The sequence below is a fragment of the Azolla caroliniana genome, unplaced genomic scaffold (genome assembly GCF_043228905.1).
Source record: "Azolla caroliniana isolate FFs.n. ecotype wild unplaced genomic scaffold, voAzoCaro1.0.p SCAF_8, whole genome shotgun sequence".
Taxonomy (NCBI): Eukaryota; Viridiplantae; Streptophyta; class Polypodiopsida; order Salviniales; family Salviniaceae; genus Azolla; species Azolla caroliniana.
This window is the reverse complement of record NW_028230443.1, coordinates 13,820,378-13,837,341: the sequence shown is the minus strand read 5'-3', so window position 1 is coordinate 13,837,341 and position 16,964 is coordinate 13,820,378. Positions and strand designations below refer to the sequence as shown.

At 39.1% G+C, this 16,964-nt stretch overlaps 1 protein-coding gene across 1 annotated transcript; it reads right to left on the bottom strand.

The window, feature by feature from the left end:
* Positions 1-15,153: 15,153 nt before the first annotated feature.
* Positions 15,154-16,497, bottom strand: LOC147861046 (uclacyanin 1-like). Its single transcript, XM_087323985.1, has 2 exons — positions 16,191-16,497; positions 15,154-16,063 (listed from the first exon to the last, which is right to left on the bottom strand). The coding sequence occupies exons 1-2, from the start codon at positions 16,417-16,419 to the stop codon at positions 15,546-15,548; spliced, it is 747 nt and encodes a 248-aa protein (XP_087180111.1). The 5' UTR covers positions 16,420-16,497; the 3' UTR covers positions 15,154-15,545.
* Between the last annotated feature and the right edge of the window lie 467 nt (positions 16,498-16,964).

Sequence of the window (16,964 nt, the reverse complement as noted above, 5' to 3'; positions counted from 1 at the left end):
CGTCCCGGTTCCGGTTTTTGGGAACTTAACCACCATCATCCATCAAGACAAAGTGGCCAAAGTGCTCTTAGCACAAATGAAAAATGAGGGATCTCAAGGTGCTTATATAGCTAGAGCCTTAAGTTTCCTATCTATGTGGGATAAAGCATAGTTCTATTTTCCCTATCTTCTCAAACATTCATCTTTTTATAACATGCCATTAAGCTAATATAAAGTACTTATTTTATTATTTATTTTTTTACAGTGTCAGAAGATTCACACGACACCGGAAAGCTTTGAAGAAGCAAGGACAGACACCCACAGCCGCAAGTGGTTGAGTGCCATGCAGGACGAGATGGACTCCCTGCATGAGAACCTCACATACGAATTGGTGGAGTTGCCGAAAGGAAAGAGGGCACTCCGGAACAAGTGGGTGTACAAGCTGAAACCAGGAGACGCCGGAAATCCACGAAGGTATAATGCCCGAATCGTGGTGAAGGGCTTCCAGCAGAAGAAAGGAGTGGACTTCGATGAGATCTTTGCCCCGGTAGTAAAGATGACATCCATCCGGATGTTATTGGGCATAGCGGCAAGCATGGACCTCGAGGTAGAGCAGTTGGACATCAAGATGGCATTCCTACACGGAGACCTCGAAGAAGAGATCTACATGCACCAACCGGAAGGATTTGAGAAGAAAGGGAATGAGCACCTGGTGTGCCGGCTGAAGAAGAGCTTATACGAACTGCAGCAAGCTACCCGGCAATGGTACCAGAAGTTTGACTCCTTCATGACCAAACAAGGGTACCACAAGACGCAGGCCGATCACTGCATGTTTGTGAAGAAATTTGTTGGAGGAGATTTCCTGATATTGCTCTTGTACGTGGACAACATGTTGATCATCAGACAAGACCAAGTCAAGATACGGATGCTGAAGAAGGCCCTTAACCGAACCTTCTCAATGAAGGACTTGGGTCCGGCAAGACAGATACTAGGGATGCACATCATTCGGGACCAGTTGAACAAGCAATTGTGGTTGTCACAGGAAAAGTACGTGACAAAGGTGCTTCAACAGTTTAACATGTCAGAAGCAAAATCGGTCGGATCGACACTCCCGGCAAATTGCAAATTATCAAGTAAGCAAAGCCCGAAGACAAAGGCAGAGAAGGCGGATATGATGAAGATTCCATATGCCTCTGCGGTCGGAAGTTTGATGTACGCAATGGTGTGTACTTGACCGGATATTGGATACGCATGAAGAGTGGTGAGTCGGTTTATGACCAACCCCGAAAAGAGCACTTGAATGCGGTAAAATGGATACTCCGGTACTTGAAGGGCACTTTGAGTATGTGCCTCCGATTTGGCTCCGGTAAACCTCTCATGGAAGGATTTACCGATTCGGATATGTCAGCTGATGTGGACACCAGCCGATCAACTTCTGGATATGTCAGGACCTATGTAGGGGGAGCCGTTTCGTGGCAGTCGAGGCTGTAGAAGACGGTTGCGTTGTCAACCACGGAGGCGGAGTACATGGTAGCCGTGGAAGCCGGCAAGGAAATATTATGGATGAAGGACTTCATCAAAGAGCTAGGGATCCGGCGAGAGGAATATCGGCTCTACTGTGACAGTCAAAGTGTCATCCACCTTGCAAAGAATGCAACATACCATTCCAGAACAAAGCACATCCATCATAGGTACCATTGGATCTGGGAGCGAGTTGAAGATCGAGAGTTCGTGATGACGAAGATCCACACAGAGGAGAACGGGTCGGACATGCTGACCAAAGTGCTGACACCCGACAAGTTGGACGCATGTCGGACGCGGATTGGGCTGACGAAACATCCCATGCTAGAGGAAGCAGGAGATTGTTGGGATTTTTGGTCCCTCTAGATGGGATCTTGAGAACCGGATGTAGAAGACCTGGTGAGAACCGGATGTAGAAGACATATCTATAAATATGTTTCGGAGTAAGCCCATTGAGGCTATATTTGTAAATAGCCCTAAGTTCATATAAGTATAAATATGACTTAGGGCAATCTCTTTAGTATGGTTATTATTGTTGTCGTAACTGTTGTATAGAGAGAGCGACAAAGTGAGAAGGAGTTATAGAGAGAGATACAGAGCGATACTTTGATGTAACCGCCACTGTGCGAAGAAATAGAGCTCGAGGTCGTTGCCTCCGAGTCTTTGATTGTACCCCTTCTCTTCATAGTGATAGTTCGGAGTCTATGGGCTCCCATGGTTTTTTCCCTATTAGGGTTTTCCACATAAACATCCTGTGTCATTTTTCTTGTGCACTCTCCACTTCCCATTTCTGTGTTTACTTCCTATAGAAGTGTTTTTCTTACTACTCGGTTGTGGTCGAGCGATATTCCGCGCATTACTCTACATTACGTTACGTGGGTCGAGCTCTTGACCATTACACTATCTATTGTAATACATAGGATATTATTTTTATTTAAGTTTTACTATAGAAAATTAATGTATATTCCAGATTTCTCTAGAACATTCTAGAACCTTCAAGACTACTCCTGAGAACACTATAAAAGGAGGCACAAGGCATTATTTCGAACCAAATCGGTTCAACGTCAGTCTTAAGCGTCCTAGCCTTCCTTGTATATTCTCCTCACATAATATATCGTTGTCATCATCATTTTCTCTCCCTCGATCTCTCTCTCTCTCTCTCTCTCTCTCTCTCTCTCTCTCTCTCTCTCTCTCTATCCTTCTCTCGAGTGTTCTACACCCTCTATTCCTCTTAGTACTAATATTCCTCTCTTAGTACTATTAATTTCTTCTCTATCTCAGTACTATTCCTGACATTAGAAGGGGAAGGCAAGGGTATGAAGAGGATATTAGGGATTTTATTAGGAGGTTTGAAGATTTATATAGTGTGAAAGTATTTTTAGAATTCAAGCCATTGAACATTACAATAATATAAGGTATGGAGCATTCACATTTGGAGGCAAAGAACACGAACCAATATCTTAAGAAGAAGTCAAAAGTAAAAGTAAGATACATAGAGAAAAGTAAAAAGAGAAAAAGCGGGCCATAAAAACAATAAAACATGAATGGTCATAACTCTTTCGTTTGTAATCCAATAACCACGTTGAAATATGGGTTAGAAAGCATGTAAATAGAGCTCTCTATAGCTTTTTAAATCTCTAAATTTCGAGCTGGAATGAGGGAGATATGACGATTAGAAGGTTGTTGTGTCTTAGCTAAAAATAGGAAATAAAAAGCTTCTAAAAATAGCGTGAACGAGGAAGAAGAAGAAAATTATAATAGAGAAAGGATCCTAATAGAGGAGGATGAGGCTTGGAAAGAGGTGTCTTAGTGGAAGAGGAAGGGTCTTAGTAGTGGGTTTGAGTGATTGGAAGTAAGGTCTTTGGTTTTTTAGTTCAAGGTGGAGTTTATCCTCTTTGTATTGACTTGAAGTGGAATATTATAACATTCTTATCTCTTTCTCATCTTCCCTACCTTTTATCTTAATTTCTTGAGTTTTCCTCTCTAAATCGTAGTTATCTAGATCTATATAACCTATTATAATTCACAACTCCATCTAATCAGTTTGGTCAAGCCCCCATATTGTGTACAAATATCCCTTGTCTTATAAACCCTATCATTTTGGCATTCCGAGGGTCAATCGTTTCCGTATAGGAGGGAGAACTTATCCTTTCTTTATGTTACTATACTACATTAACTTAGCTATGCAATTCGCATTTTCGGGTGAAAGAACAGAAGATGTTGGTGCCTTTTTGGCATCCTTTGAGCATCATGCCATCTCTATTGGACGCGCCACCGATAATGAAAATTTGCCCTTGTTGGTAGCTACATTCTATGGTCGAGCTCGAGATTGGTATGACTCTCTTCCACCAAACGAACAAAGAGAATATCAATTGTTGGTACACCAGTTTCCATCCAGATACATTCCACGGCGAAGTGCAACGGAAGTAAAGAAGGAGCTTTTTCGACTAAAGATGGAATCACCTTTTGGTTTCGTACAATATGAAAGAAATTTCAAGGATTTGTGGACGATGTGGATTCATCTTCATGGTGGCATTGAAGACGAGTGGTTTAAGATGGAACGATTCAAGATGGGCCTTGACATGCATTTCCGTTTGGAGGCAAGCTTGAAGCCTCCAACAACTTTTCAAGATCTTCTCCAAGTTTGTCAAGGTTATGATCGACAAATGAAGATGATGAGTTCCATGGGGTTTCTCCAAATGATGGCTTTGGGTGCAAACTTGATGCCTTGTGCCAATCTTCAGACCTCATCTTCAATTGTGCATAGTGGACAAGTGTTTCCAAATGTGTATACCACCACAACAAGTATATCTCAAGAAGTGGAACAAGTGAAGAGTGAACAAGATACAATGGCATTGGTGAATCAGCACTTTGATGAAGTGATGGCCCACTTGCGGCAATCCCAAGCAATTCACAACACTATTCCCGATGGTGGTGGCTCTCAAGGGCATGAAGGTGTGATTTGTTATTCTTGTAAAGAGGAGGGACACATCTCAACAAGATGTCCTCATCGACAACAAAGAGGCATGGGAAGAGGCATGTATCAAGTGCAAAGGAATGGTCAATGACCTAACAACAATGGAGTCAAAGGAGGCGAAGCCATAACACTTCCTATGCCTCAAGTTCCTATAATTCCTCATAATGTGAATCTTCTTAATTTTATTGATGATAGTGATAATGCTTTTGAAGTAGCTCCTGTGAAAAGGACAAGGGAATCACAAAAGGAGAAAGAAGTTGAAGGGGAATCTAGTGCCTCAAGACAAAAGAAGAAGTCTAAGGAGAATGAGAAAGAGGAGAAAATGAGAAGGAGACTCTACAAGGAAGATCAAGATGAAGTATATTCCTATGGGTGAAGGTGTAGAAGCTTTCAATTTGAAGCATGAGTTGATATTAAGTGGACCAAGGATAACGTGACCGCAACTTCTCCAATTATCTCCAACATTACAAAAGGAGTGGGGGAGGCTTGCAAGTATTCGCCAAAGTAGGAAGACCGTGCATTATGTGGGGATCGTGCGAGTAGAAGATCGAAAGGACATATGTCCAACCATTCCGGTCTCCATCAAAGGGTTTCACATCAAAGATACCTTGGTTGATAGTGGTGCTAGGGTAAGCTTGATTTCTAAATTTATGATAAACAAAGTGGGAATTCCTATTAGTAGGTCATCTTCAGCAAGGGTGGTTGTAGCCAATGGTGGAGTGATGAATTGCACAGGCATAGTGGAGGATGTGGTCATCGAGTGTTTGAGAATAAGAGAAGAAGCTTGCAACAAATACCACATCAACATCAAGGAAAGTATCCCAATTTTCCCTAACTGTAGGTGATTGGGTGTTATACAAAAGTTCAAAACATTGTTGCACGAAAATTTCAATTATAAGATGGAGGATTTGAAGTCTGTGTCACATATTGTTTTGGTTCCCGAGAAGAATGAGATCAATTTCAAACCCTTGAATGATTCGACCAAACGAGATCAAATTTCACTTCATTTCCAAGATGAGATTGTAGATGAAATGGTCATTTATGCAAAACAAGGTAGTGTGGACAATGTGTTGTGCCAAGAAGATGTGGATGATTCAAAGATCAACGTAATTCAAAAGATGATCATTCCAACAAGTCTTGAAGCTTTGAAGGTATTTGTGCAAAAGGTTCGCTCGCTTGAAAGATTCATTCATATGTTGAAATGCATACTTCTATCAAGAGTTATGTATCCCATGGGCCTACTTGTGTTTGGAGACTTGACAAAGACATAATAATTGTGATAACCTCTTTCTTTGTGTTGACAAGGAGATAGATGGTGATGGCAATTGTCAATGTGTGTGTGTGGGTGTGTGTTTAGAAGCGTGAGATTTTTTCCTACCGCGTAACGGGGGTTTTTTCTCACACAATAATTTGATATACTTTTAGTATTTATACTCCTTCTTTGTCTATAGCCTACCATAAGGCGAAGGAGATTTTTTCTTCTTTTTATCTTAAGCTCACCATAAATGGTTCGCTCAACAAGCAAGGGGGAGGCTAAATGTGAAACTATTTTTAGAATTCAAGCCATTGAACGTTACAAGAATATAAGGTATGGGGCATTCACATTTGGAGGCAAAGAACACGAACCAATATATTACGAAGAAGTCAAAAGTAAAAGTAAGATACATAGAGAAAAGTAAAAAGAGAAAAAGCGGGCCATCAAAACAGTAAAACATGAATATTCATAACTCTTTCGTTTGTAACCCAATAACCACGTTGCAAGAGATCTATCTATATAAAGCTTGTAAAGAGATCTATCTATAGCTTTTTAAATCTCTAAATTTCGAGCTCGGATGAGGGAGATATGACAATTAGAAGGCCGTTGTGTCTTAGCTAAAAATAGGAAATAAAAAGCTTCTAAAAATAGCATGAACGAGGAAGAAGAAGAAAATTATAATAGAGAAAGGATCCTAATAGAGGAGGAGGAGGCTTGGGAAGAGGTGTCTTAGTGGAAGAGGAAGGGTCTTAGTAGTGGGTTTGAGTGATTGGAAGTAAGGTCTTTGGTTTTTTAGTTCAAGGTGGAGTTTAACCTCTTTGTATTGACTTGAAGTGGAATATTATAACATTCTTATCTCTTTCTCATCTTCCCTACCTTTTATCTTAATTTCTTGAGTTTTCCTCTCTAAATCGTAGTTACCTAGATCTATATAATCTATTATAATTCACAACTCCATCTAATCAGTTTGGTCAAGCCCTCATATTGTGTACGACAATCCTTTGTCTTATACACCCTATCATATAGGAGATTGGAGAGATTAGGAAATGGTCAACCTCCACCCGATTTTATGAAGTGCGACCAATTTATCGTGGCCTTGCTTGAGGATATTAAAGAGAAGGTAGATGATAAGGTACCTGAATCTTTTGAAAGGGCAAAAGAAGTGGCAATAAGTAAATGGAGAAAGAGGATGAGAAAGCTTGGGAGGGACATGAAAGAAGATGATGAAGTTATTGAAGGTGCGACATCATACGTTCACAGGGTACATGAGAAAAGTCATGATGTGTCGTCATGGCGAGAGTCTTTTACAAGTGGGGCCATGGATCTTGCACAACAAGTGGCAAAGATGGCTGATGAAGTAAGTAAGCTTTGTATCAACCAAGTTGAACTTACAAGGTCTATGCAAGTTTCTCAACAAAAGAAAGATATTGGGAGGCAAAATCCCAATGTGCAGTGTTATAATTGTTTTGAACGAGGGCATATTTCACCAAATTGCCCACATCCTAAGCACGAAGGAAGAGGTATTGCCCGATTCCAAGACGAGTAGAAGACCAAAGGTCACAAAATCAAGTAAATTCTCAAGGTATTAATTTGATTGAGTTTAAGAAGAATGATAATGTAAAGGATGCATTAAATACAACATGTGGGAAGGTCATGTTAGATGGGGATTCATATGATGTTTTAATGGGAAAGAGAGCTCGTGTAGAGGAGCACGAGGGAGGATCAAGAATGTGAACTAGGTTGCATAATAAGTTGAAAGATGGAGCAATATCACAAGAGGGAGAACCTAGTAAGCATAGGGATAAGCAAGGAATGAAATCTCTAGAATCAAAGAGGAGGATAGCTATCAAGGATTATCCATTAGGTTTAAATCAAGAATCATATTCCTTGTTGAATGACTTGAAAGAAAGAAAAATGGAAATGACCTTTGCCCAAGCTTTAGAATTACTTCCTAAGCTACGTGGAGAGTGGAGGAAAATGGTGAGTATTTCTAAGAAGGGTAGAAGGGCAACTAATACTATAAGTAGAGTAGATACTCAAGACATTCCTCGAATATGTTACAGTTATGAAAAAGATTTGTTGCCAGTACTAGAAGTTTGGTGTCAAGGGCAAGTGGTGGCCCCAACATATGTAGATGGTGGTGCACAAGTATGTGTCATAACGGAGGATACGGCAAGAAGATTACAATTAAAGATTAATAGAAAACATGCATATAACACGAATATAGCAAATAATGCAGTAGTGCAATGTGTGGGAGTAGCAGAGTAAGTAAAGTTGTATGTGTTGGGGCAACAAGTATTGGTGGATTTTCACATCATGCCATCAAGACCAAGGGCTTATCCACTAATACTAGGAAGACCATGGTTGATGGGTATGAAAGTGAGACAAGATTGGCATCGTGGGGAATTAGAATTGTTCACCGATAAGCCTCATGGTGAGAGAGTGAAGTGTGATATGAAGACTGGACAATTACTTTATTTCCCAGATGGTAGACTAGAAGAAGAGGGGCAAGATGATGTTGAAGAATTTTCAGATGAGGAATCCTTTTCTTCAAGTGAAGAGGATGAGGTTGACGATGAGTATGAGAAATTACTCATAGGAGTCAACCTATGTGGTATTGGGTTAGAACCCATCAAAAGTCAGCCCAATGTGCCCAAGGAGGAACTCATGGTAATGTTATCCCTTAATTTGATTGAAGAAGAGAGAAACCAAATTTCCATGTTGTTTGATAAGTATCCTAAGTTGTTTGCTACAGAGTATACTCAGATGAGGGGGACACATTCTGTGTTACACGAGATAAAGTTGCATAGCAATGCAATGTCAATTCCTCAGAAACTCTGAAGGATGGGAATATAAGAAGAGAGATTTTGGAGGAAGAGGTAAGCAAGTTGTGGGCTATTGGATTTATTCGACGTGTAGATGATATTGATTGGATATCCCTAGTGGTCATAGTGCCTGAGAAGAATAGCAAGTGGAGAGTATGTGTGAATTTCAGACCTTTAAATGTGGCAACCATGCGACATCATTACCCAATGCCTTTCCAAGATGAAATATTGGATGAAGTGGCGGGACATGAAAGGTATTCAATATGTGATGGTTTTTGTGAATATTTTCAAATAGAAATTGCACCCAAAGATCAAAAGTTGACTAGTTTCATCACTCCATGGGGTGTATTTTGTTACACTAGGATGCCTTTTGGGTTAGTTAATGCTTATGCAACTTTTCAAGGATGGATGGATAGGTTGTTAAGTCCTTTCTTTGGAAAATTTGCAAGGTCATTTATGGATGACATAGGAATATATAGTGATAGAAAGAGTCACATAGAAAAGCTTGATCAAATTTTTGCTGAAATAGATGGAGATGGAGGTCAATTGAATCCTAATGAGTGCAAAATTGCACATAGTAAAATTATTCTACTTGGGCATGAAGTTAGTGCTAATGGGATTGCCCTTGATCCAAGTAAAGTAGAATCTTTATTATTGATGGATGCTCTAACTTCTACAAAGCAATTGTTAAGCTTCGTACAAAAGGTACGATATCTTTCATGTTCATTTCAAATGTTGGTAGAGTATATTCAACCACTACAAAGAGCCTCAATGAGAGATCCATTTTTGTGGGGAAGAGTGGAGCAAAATGCCTTTGAAGATGTAAAAGATAGATTGAGTGCTCTACCCATCCTAATGCCACCTAATTGGGATCAACCATTCTATGTTAGTTTGAGTGTAGGTGTTGAAGCAGTAGGTGCAGTATTAATGCACCTATTGCTTCATATATGCATCCAATATATTATATTAGTAGGAAGATGTCAATGGTAGAGAAGACTTGGACACAAGAAGAAAAACTTGTATGGGCATTGGTGTTTTCCCTCCAAAAATGGAAGTCGTATTTGTTAGGACGAATCACAATAGTTTTAACTTCATGTGCTTTGCTCCCTCATATGTTAAGATTTCCAAGAGATAACTCACGTATGAAACAGTGGATAATGATTATACAAGAATTTGAAGTAAATTTTATTAAAGAAGAAACTACTAGGTCTAAGATGACGGATTTGCTTACCTATAAGGAGCTTGTGTCAACTAAGAGTGTAAAAGAGATAGATGATCATGTCGAACCAATCAATGAGTCTGAAATAATGTTGAAAAAGTATGAAGGGATATTATATTTTGATGGTGCTTTTAAGCAAAAAACAAAGATTGCAGGAATTGGATATGTTTTCGTGAATAGAGAATGCCATGAATTATGGAGTGGAAGTGATCACATTGAAGCGAATGGTCACAATGAGGCTGAGTATCTTAGCTTAATTCATGCCTTACAAGTAGGCATGGAAAAAGGAATTAGAAGTTTGATGGTGAAGGGAGATTCATTGTTGATTATAAGACAAGTGTAGGGGGGTGTGGAAGGTGCAAAAGGCTAGTCTTTGTCCCCTTCTCCAACAAGTGATGCAATTGCAACGCCAGTTCGTGGAGTGTCAATTTCAGCATATCCCAAGAGATAAGAATGCAAGGGCTCTTGAGCTAGCAAGCAAGATAGTAGCACAAGAAGTGGGAGTGCATGTTATAAATATGTCATCATACAAAGGTTGAGAGAGCCTAGAAGAGGAGGAATATGTTTTAAGGACAGGAAGGGCTAGAAAAGAGCTCCCATATCATAGGTGTCTTGTCGTAACACGTCGTGCACAAAGGTATGTGATAATACATGATGATCTTTATTTGAAAGATATAGATGGGATACGTATACGTGTATTACGACATGATGAGATTCAAGAATGTTTGTCTATGTGTCATGAGGAAGGATGTGGAGGCCATTTTGGAATAGAATACACTAAAAGGAAGATCATGCAAACTCAAGTAACATGGCCAAGCATGTGTAGGGATGTGGTACATTGGTGTAGATCATGTCATGAATGTCAATTATATCAACAAAGAAGATTAATGCCTGAACCTCTAGGAAGGATTGTTAGCTATAAGATATTCTCTAAGTGGGGTTTAGATATCATTGGGCCATTACCTAGTTCTACTAGTGGCAAAGTATACATTATGTCAACAGTAGAATATGTTTCACGAAGGCCAGAAGCACAAGCTACACGTACTGCAACAAGCAAAGAAATGGCAAGGTTTGTTTTTGAACAAGTAGTATGTAGATTTGGTGTGCCTTTGGAGTTAGTTACAGATAATGGTCTTGAATTTAGAGGAAATTTTATTAAAGATTTGGTAACTCATTTGGAGATTGAACATAAAAGAGCTACTCCATATCACCCGCAATGTAATGGATTGGTGGAGTCCTTTAATGGGACTATACAGAAGCTATTGTTCAAGCTTGTGGACTTGTATCCACGGAATTGGGATAAAGAGTTAAACAAAGCACTATGGGCATGTAGGATGACACATAAGCTTTCCACAGGTTTTACTCCCTTCCACTTAGTATATGGGGAGGATGCAATGATGCATGCAAATGTGTTGTTTCCTTCTATTCAAATGATGGAGTGTTTAGGAGTGCATGATGAATTTCAAATGGATATATTAAAAGAAGCTATGCATGATTTATTTTGGAAAAGAGATGAGGCAATACATTTCTATGAAGACTTGTGTCAACGACGGGATAAAAGAAGTCAAGCACTAGCAAGGGAAAAAAACTTGATGGAGGGTATGTTGGTCTTAGTATATAATAGTTCCTTGGATAAGACTTTTCAAAGAAAATTCAAGCATAGGTGGGATGAACCTTATGTAATCCACAAGAGGTTTACCAATGGAACATACGAGCTAAAGAGTATGGATGGGTCATTAATGAGAGAAAGGATCAATGATGTGAGATTAACGCCATATCATTTACGCATAATGAGCTCCTCAATGACAATAGCTTCTTAAAGTAAAAAGAGTGAAACTTTTACTTGTACATATTTGTGAAATATTTTCAGGTATTTGTTGCCCAAGACAAGGATAAGGTACATATGAAGGATATTAGTAGTTTACTAGTGTTTAGCTCAGAAAAGCTTTGACTTTATCAAAGCTTTACTTGGAGGGGGCTAAAGTGTCATGTTGTAAATACTTGTGCTCAACAAAGTGGTTAAAAAATAGTAAAATATGGACACAAGCTGGTTATGACATTTTAGGCATGATGGTGGATGCTTTAGTCAAAGGTAGATTTGAAGAATCAAGATGAATTGATGTGACATAGTCAAAGAGTGTCTTTACAATAGGCAATCAATGTTTTCGTCGTAATATTTCAAGGGAATATTGGATTTAAATAAATAAATGGTCTTTGGAAAGCTTGCTCGACATGCTACAAATGTCTAGAAGGGGTCATGGATAGAATCAAGCATCTTCATACCCAAAATACAAAATCTATCGGTTGCAGGCAAAGGAAAGTGGCTGAAGTGTTACATGTGCGACATGTGGCAAGATACATGCAAGAACTAACAATTAAGCCCCTATAGTATATAAGTATAGGCGTGGACCGCTATCGTGATGTTTTCAACACATAGTGTGAAACCACCCTCAAAAGAGAATAAAATAGTAGTCCAAATAAACTAATTTTGTTAAATCAACTATAGTAATAAATGAAAGGATAAAAAGTTAGAAGCGGTTTTCGAAAGTAGACAAAAATAGACAAAAAGATAGGAAAAGAAAAGCTAACCGTGGATATGAGGAGCAAGGTCGAGTAAAAAGCTCGTAATTTCCTCGTCCAATGTCCAAATTAGAAAAGGAAAGATGCATAAGAAATCTAACAGAAATAGCTCATGTTTGTTGGTGTTCGTGTCTCTAGTGAGGACAAAACCTGGTTTCTCACGCCCGTTAGTGCTCCACTTTCTGTCCACCCATACATCATGCTTTCAAAAAGGTGGTCGTAAACAGGAGAATTGATGTTCCAATTTGCAGTGAGGACCTCACATGGTCACTCACATTTGTTCGTGTTGTTATTTCTAGTGAGGACTCACTTAGTCATCAATCTACTTTGATTTTGTACTTCAGCTCACCCTTGCACCATGAAGCTTTCGACAAGGTGGCCTAAAGGGGAGGATAATGTCACAGACATGACAATAGTTATGACCCTTGCTACAATCATGAGTTAATGGTACAAATGCTAGTGTGCCACTATACTTTCATAGGAGTCTCTTCTAATTTTGTTGCTTGTATAGCGAGATGCATGTCCAAGGCCTTTCTATAACAGTTTATAACTCAATATCGATTAGGTAAAGAAAACATTATTAAAAAAGAAGACAAAGACATCAACTTGGTAGTGTGCATATATAAAAAGTTAATGCCATATTGTGCTAAGGATGTTGACTCTATTTTGGACCACTCCTTAGGTGTTTATCATCAAAGACAAAATGAAAAGTTATTTTCTTCAGCACCACCATGTGAAAGTGATGACCTTTGCTTTCGTAACATTATTTATATCATTGACACCACAGTAAAAATCGTTAAGTCTAACTTTTTACTTCAATATTCAAAGTCCACTAGGCATTCATATCATGTGGATGTGCCATTGATTTCATTCATTTTGAAAACTTTCAAACTTTTGTAATGGATGGCCAAACATAATAATGAAATTCAAAACTAAACCAAATAAAGATCGACTAGTGACCATTCATTGTCACAAAACAACATGGTGAACGTTAGATGTGTTATAGAGAAATAGAGGTGAATCCTCTGAAGTAAGGGAATGCACTTCATTAAAGCAACTAATCAAGGAATTATTTATGATGATGGCAAAAATTAACACCGAAATGGCTTTCAATATCGTACGATAATGCCGCAAATAGAATACAAAGATGACATTAATGAATGACCGATGTTGAATAAAGGAAACATTGAATGAATGACATTTCATAATTAAGGAAACAATGATTTAATCCAAGCACAAACTTGATATTTGAATTAATTTAGGGAAAAGTATTAGGATACCCTTGGAGGTTTGCCTATTTGTTAGAATGCCCCTCTAAGTTCCAAATTTACCAAACTACCCATATGTCCAAAAAAATACACTTTATAAAATAATTATACACTCAAATCTACAAGCGTTATTTACCAGAATACCCTTCAAACACAAATTTCTTTACTTAAGCGATTCTTTGGGTCTTTGTACCTAATAGTGTTGTCTTTCTTTTCTTTCTTGTAAATTGGGTTGATCAATCATCTTCATCATCAGGATCCATAGAAGGTCAGTACACACACACACACTCTCTCTCTCTCCCTCTGTTTATATGTGGTCATTTCTCTATGTTTAGGTTTGCTCTTTCTTCTTTTATTATTCAATCCCCTTTTCCTTCTAATTTCTCTTTTTCATGTATCCTTCAAAGATTTATTTTTCTTTAAAGGATTGATGGATATAGGAAAAAGAGAAATTAGAAGGAAAAGGGGATTGAATAATAAAAGAAGAAAGAGCAAACCTAAACATAGAGAAATGACCACATATAAAGAGAGAGAGAGAGAGAGAGAGAGAGAGAGAGAGAGAGAGAGTGTGTGTGTGTGTGTGTGTGTGTGTGTACTGACCTTTTATGGATCCTGATGATGAAGACGATTGATCAACCCAATTTACAAGAAAGAAAAGAAAGACTACACTATTAGGTACAAAGACCCAAAGAATCGCTTAAGTAAAGAAATTTGTGTTTGAAAGATATTTTGGTAAATAGGGCTTGTAGATTTGAGTGTATAATTACTTTATAAGGTGTATTTTTTTTTCCCATTAATAAGGCCATGACTAGATTGCAAAGTGTTTAATATATTGAATTAGAAAGTGGTGCGCAATGATAACTTTATGGGCAATATTTCATACATTATTACTACACATCGCACACAAATCATAATGTAGGGCATTGCTAATTTGTTTTTCTTATGATATTTGAAATATAAAAAGATCACATGAACAAAAGCATTGCAGCCCCTCATTTGTTTTGATGAATTTCGAATATATACCTATACAAAGCCTAGGTCATAGAAGAAAAAGTATAGGAATATAAGAGATATTTTTTTCGTTTTCCTTAGAGGTTAGATACATAAATCCTTGAATTTAATGAGAATTAAAAATGGGCATCTTGAACTAGGCTTCTTGGCACAATAGACCTAGATAGTTCTATGAGAGTGAAAGTAAAATGTTGTGAGCAAGTGGGTGGACTATGGGAGTTCAAAAGATAGGTTGGTAAGGAATGAATCTAAGAGCACTAAACAACCAATAGTAAATATTCTATTCTGTCTTATACTAGTGTTTTATTAATGAGAAGATTGATTGTCGGGAAAGGAAGCATGCAATTGATAGTGTAAGTAATAAATCTAATAGCCTAAACAACCAATAGTAAATATTTCATTCTATCTTATACTCGTGTTTTATTAATAAGAAGACAGATTGTCGGGCAAAGACGGATCCAAGTGATAGTTGAACTAGCATAGTCATGACACAAAAAGTTTGGCTTACACATTTAACATCCGCAAATGAAGTAAAACGTTATGCTCGAAAATGTATATCATTAACATTAAATCAAAGTAAGAAAACAAGACAAGGAGACCAACGAACTAACAACACAAAAGGGAGTAGGAGCTGGGCTAGTGGGATTTGTGCCACATTCGGCCGACACGGACACGATTGGGCAGAAGCAAATGTGATATCTCGGACAAGACAATTGGTTTCGAAGATAGTGTGAAGGGTTGAGGCTTATCTATCTAAGAGATCCAAGGAAGGGAGGGAGGGAGCGATGGTCCAAGGAACCAACATACCATGTATACATACACTAGAGATACCACCATAAGTATTCAGAAAGAGAGAGGGGCTATGAAGCTTGTGGGGGATTTGAGAGAGGGGTTGGGTGTGTGTGCAAATTTAGAGAGGGAAGGATAGTACTAATGATGGCAGCAGTAGCAGTAGCAGTAGTAGTGGTAGAACAGTAGATGAGGAGGTGGAAACAGATGTAGCTGATGAGGTGGAGTTGCTTGGGGTGGATGAATTGCCGGAGAGCGCGGTACTAGAGCCACCGGAATTAGAAGGAGACGGTGAGAGTACCGGGGGGAGAGCCGGTGGGGAGGAGGAGGAAGAGGGAGATGGAGATGGAGATGGTGTCGGTGTAGAACCTGAATTGGCAGCCGGAGGGGATGCGGTGGGAGCTAATGCGGGTGCGGGCGTGGTCGCAGCTTCAGCTTCGAGGACCGGGATGGCCACCAGCTGACCAAGGCTGCAGTGGCCCGGCACGCCACAGATATAGTAGAATGTGCTGGCAGTCGAGAGCTTGATGCGGGTCGCACCATCCGTCCACGTCTCGATAGGGTCCGAAGCATCGCAGTTGGCGTACTTTGTAGCCGTCACTTGGACCACATTGTGGTATGCACTACTGTAGTTGAAATCTACAAGAATTGGGGGAGGGGGAGGGGGTGCAATTCATTCATTCATTTAGTCACTAATCAAGGCCTAACAAAGTAATTATACATGTAGTTACATATATTGATATGGTCATGTGGGTTCTACACTTACACAAGGTGTCGCCGACTACAAACATTTGCGTGGCAGCCCATTGGGTGTAGTTGACCATGGAGCGCGAGGGTAATGACCAACCGGGTGTACCGCCCACCTGATGCACTACCTCCTCCCTAGCCATCACCATTCCACCATAGCCCCATGCCATCAAGCCGATCATTAGAGTCATCCATGGCAACAATGCCATCGCCGCACGACCAAGGCTTGGTTCCAATGACCCACCCATCTCTCTTCTTCCCTCTCTAGTGTAGTATGAATATAGTCTCCAAGAATAAAAAAACAACACACACACTCTCTCTCTCTCTCTCTTCCTCTTTCTTTCAAGAGTGTATATAGATAGATGTGGCTATAGTGTGAAATGAGTTTGTATTCTTTTGTGTTGGGCGAGTAAATTATATGTACCTAGTAGGTTTTGTGTGTGTGTGTGTGTGTGTTCACATTTGGTCTTTCTATGTGACGAAAGTGAAGAAAGACAAATGAGTGGTGCAAAAAGTGTGTAAATATCTCTATCCCTATCCCTAGTGGCCATTCTCTATATCCTATCATATCGAGCTACCTTCTATGTTTATCACAGATCGTGTTTGACACTTACCATGCTTCTCGTTTTCCCCACTTCAAACCATTCATTCACTTACATCAATAAATATTTGTTTGGGTTTCGAATTCTTGCTTGTTCTTTGTAATATCTTTTCCTATCTTTTCTTTGCCACATGATGTTGTGCCAACGGTTCTTTGTAATATCCAATACATTACTTTATATGTATATTTCAT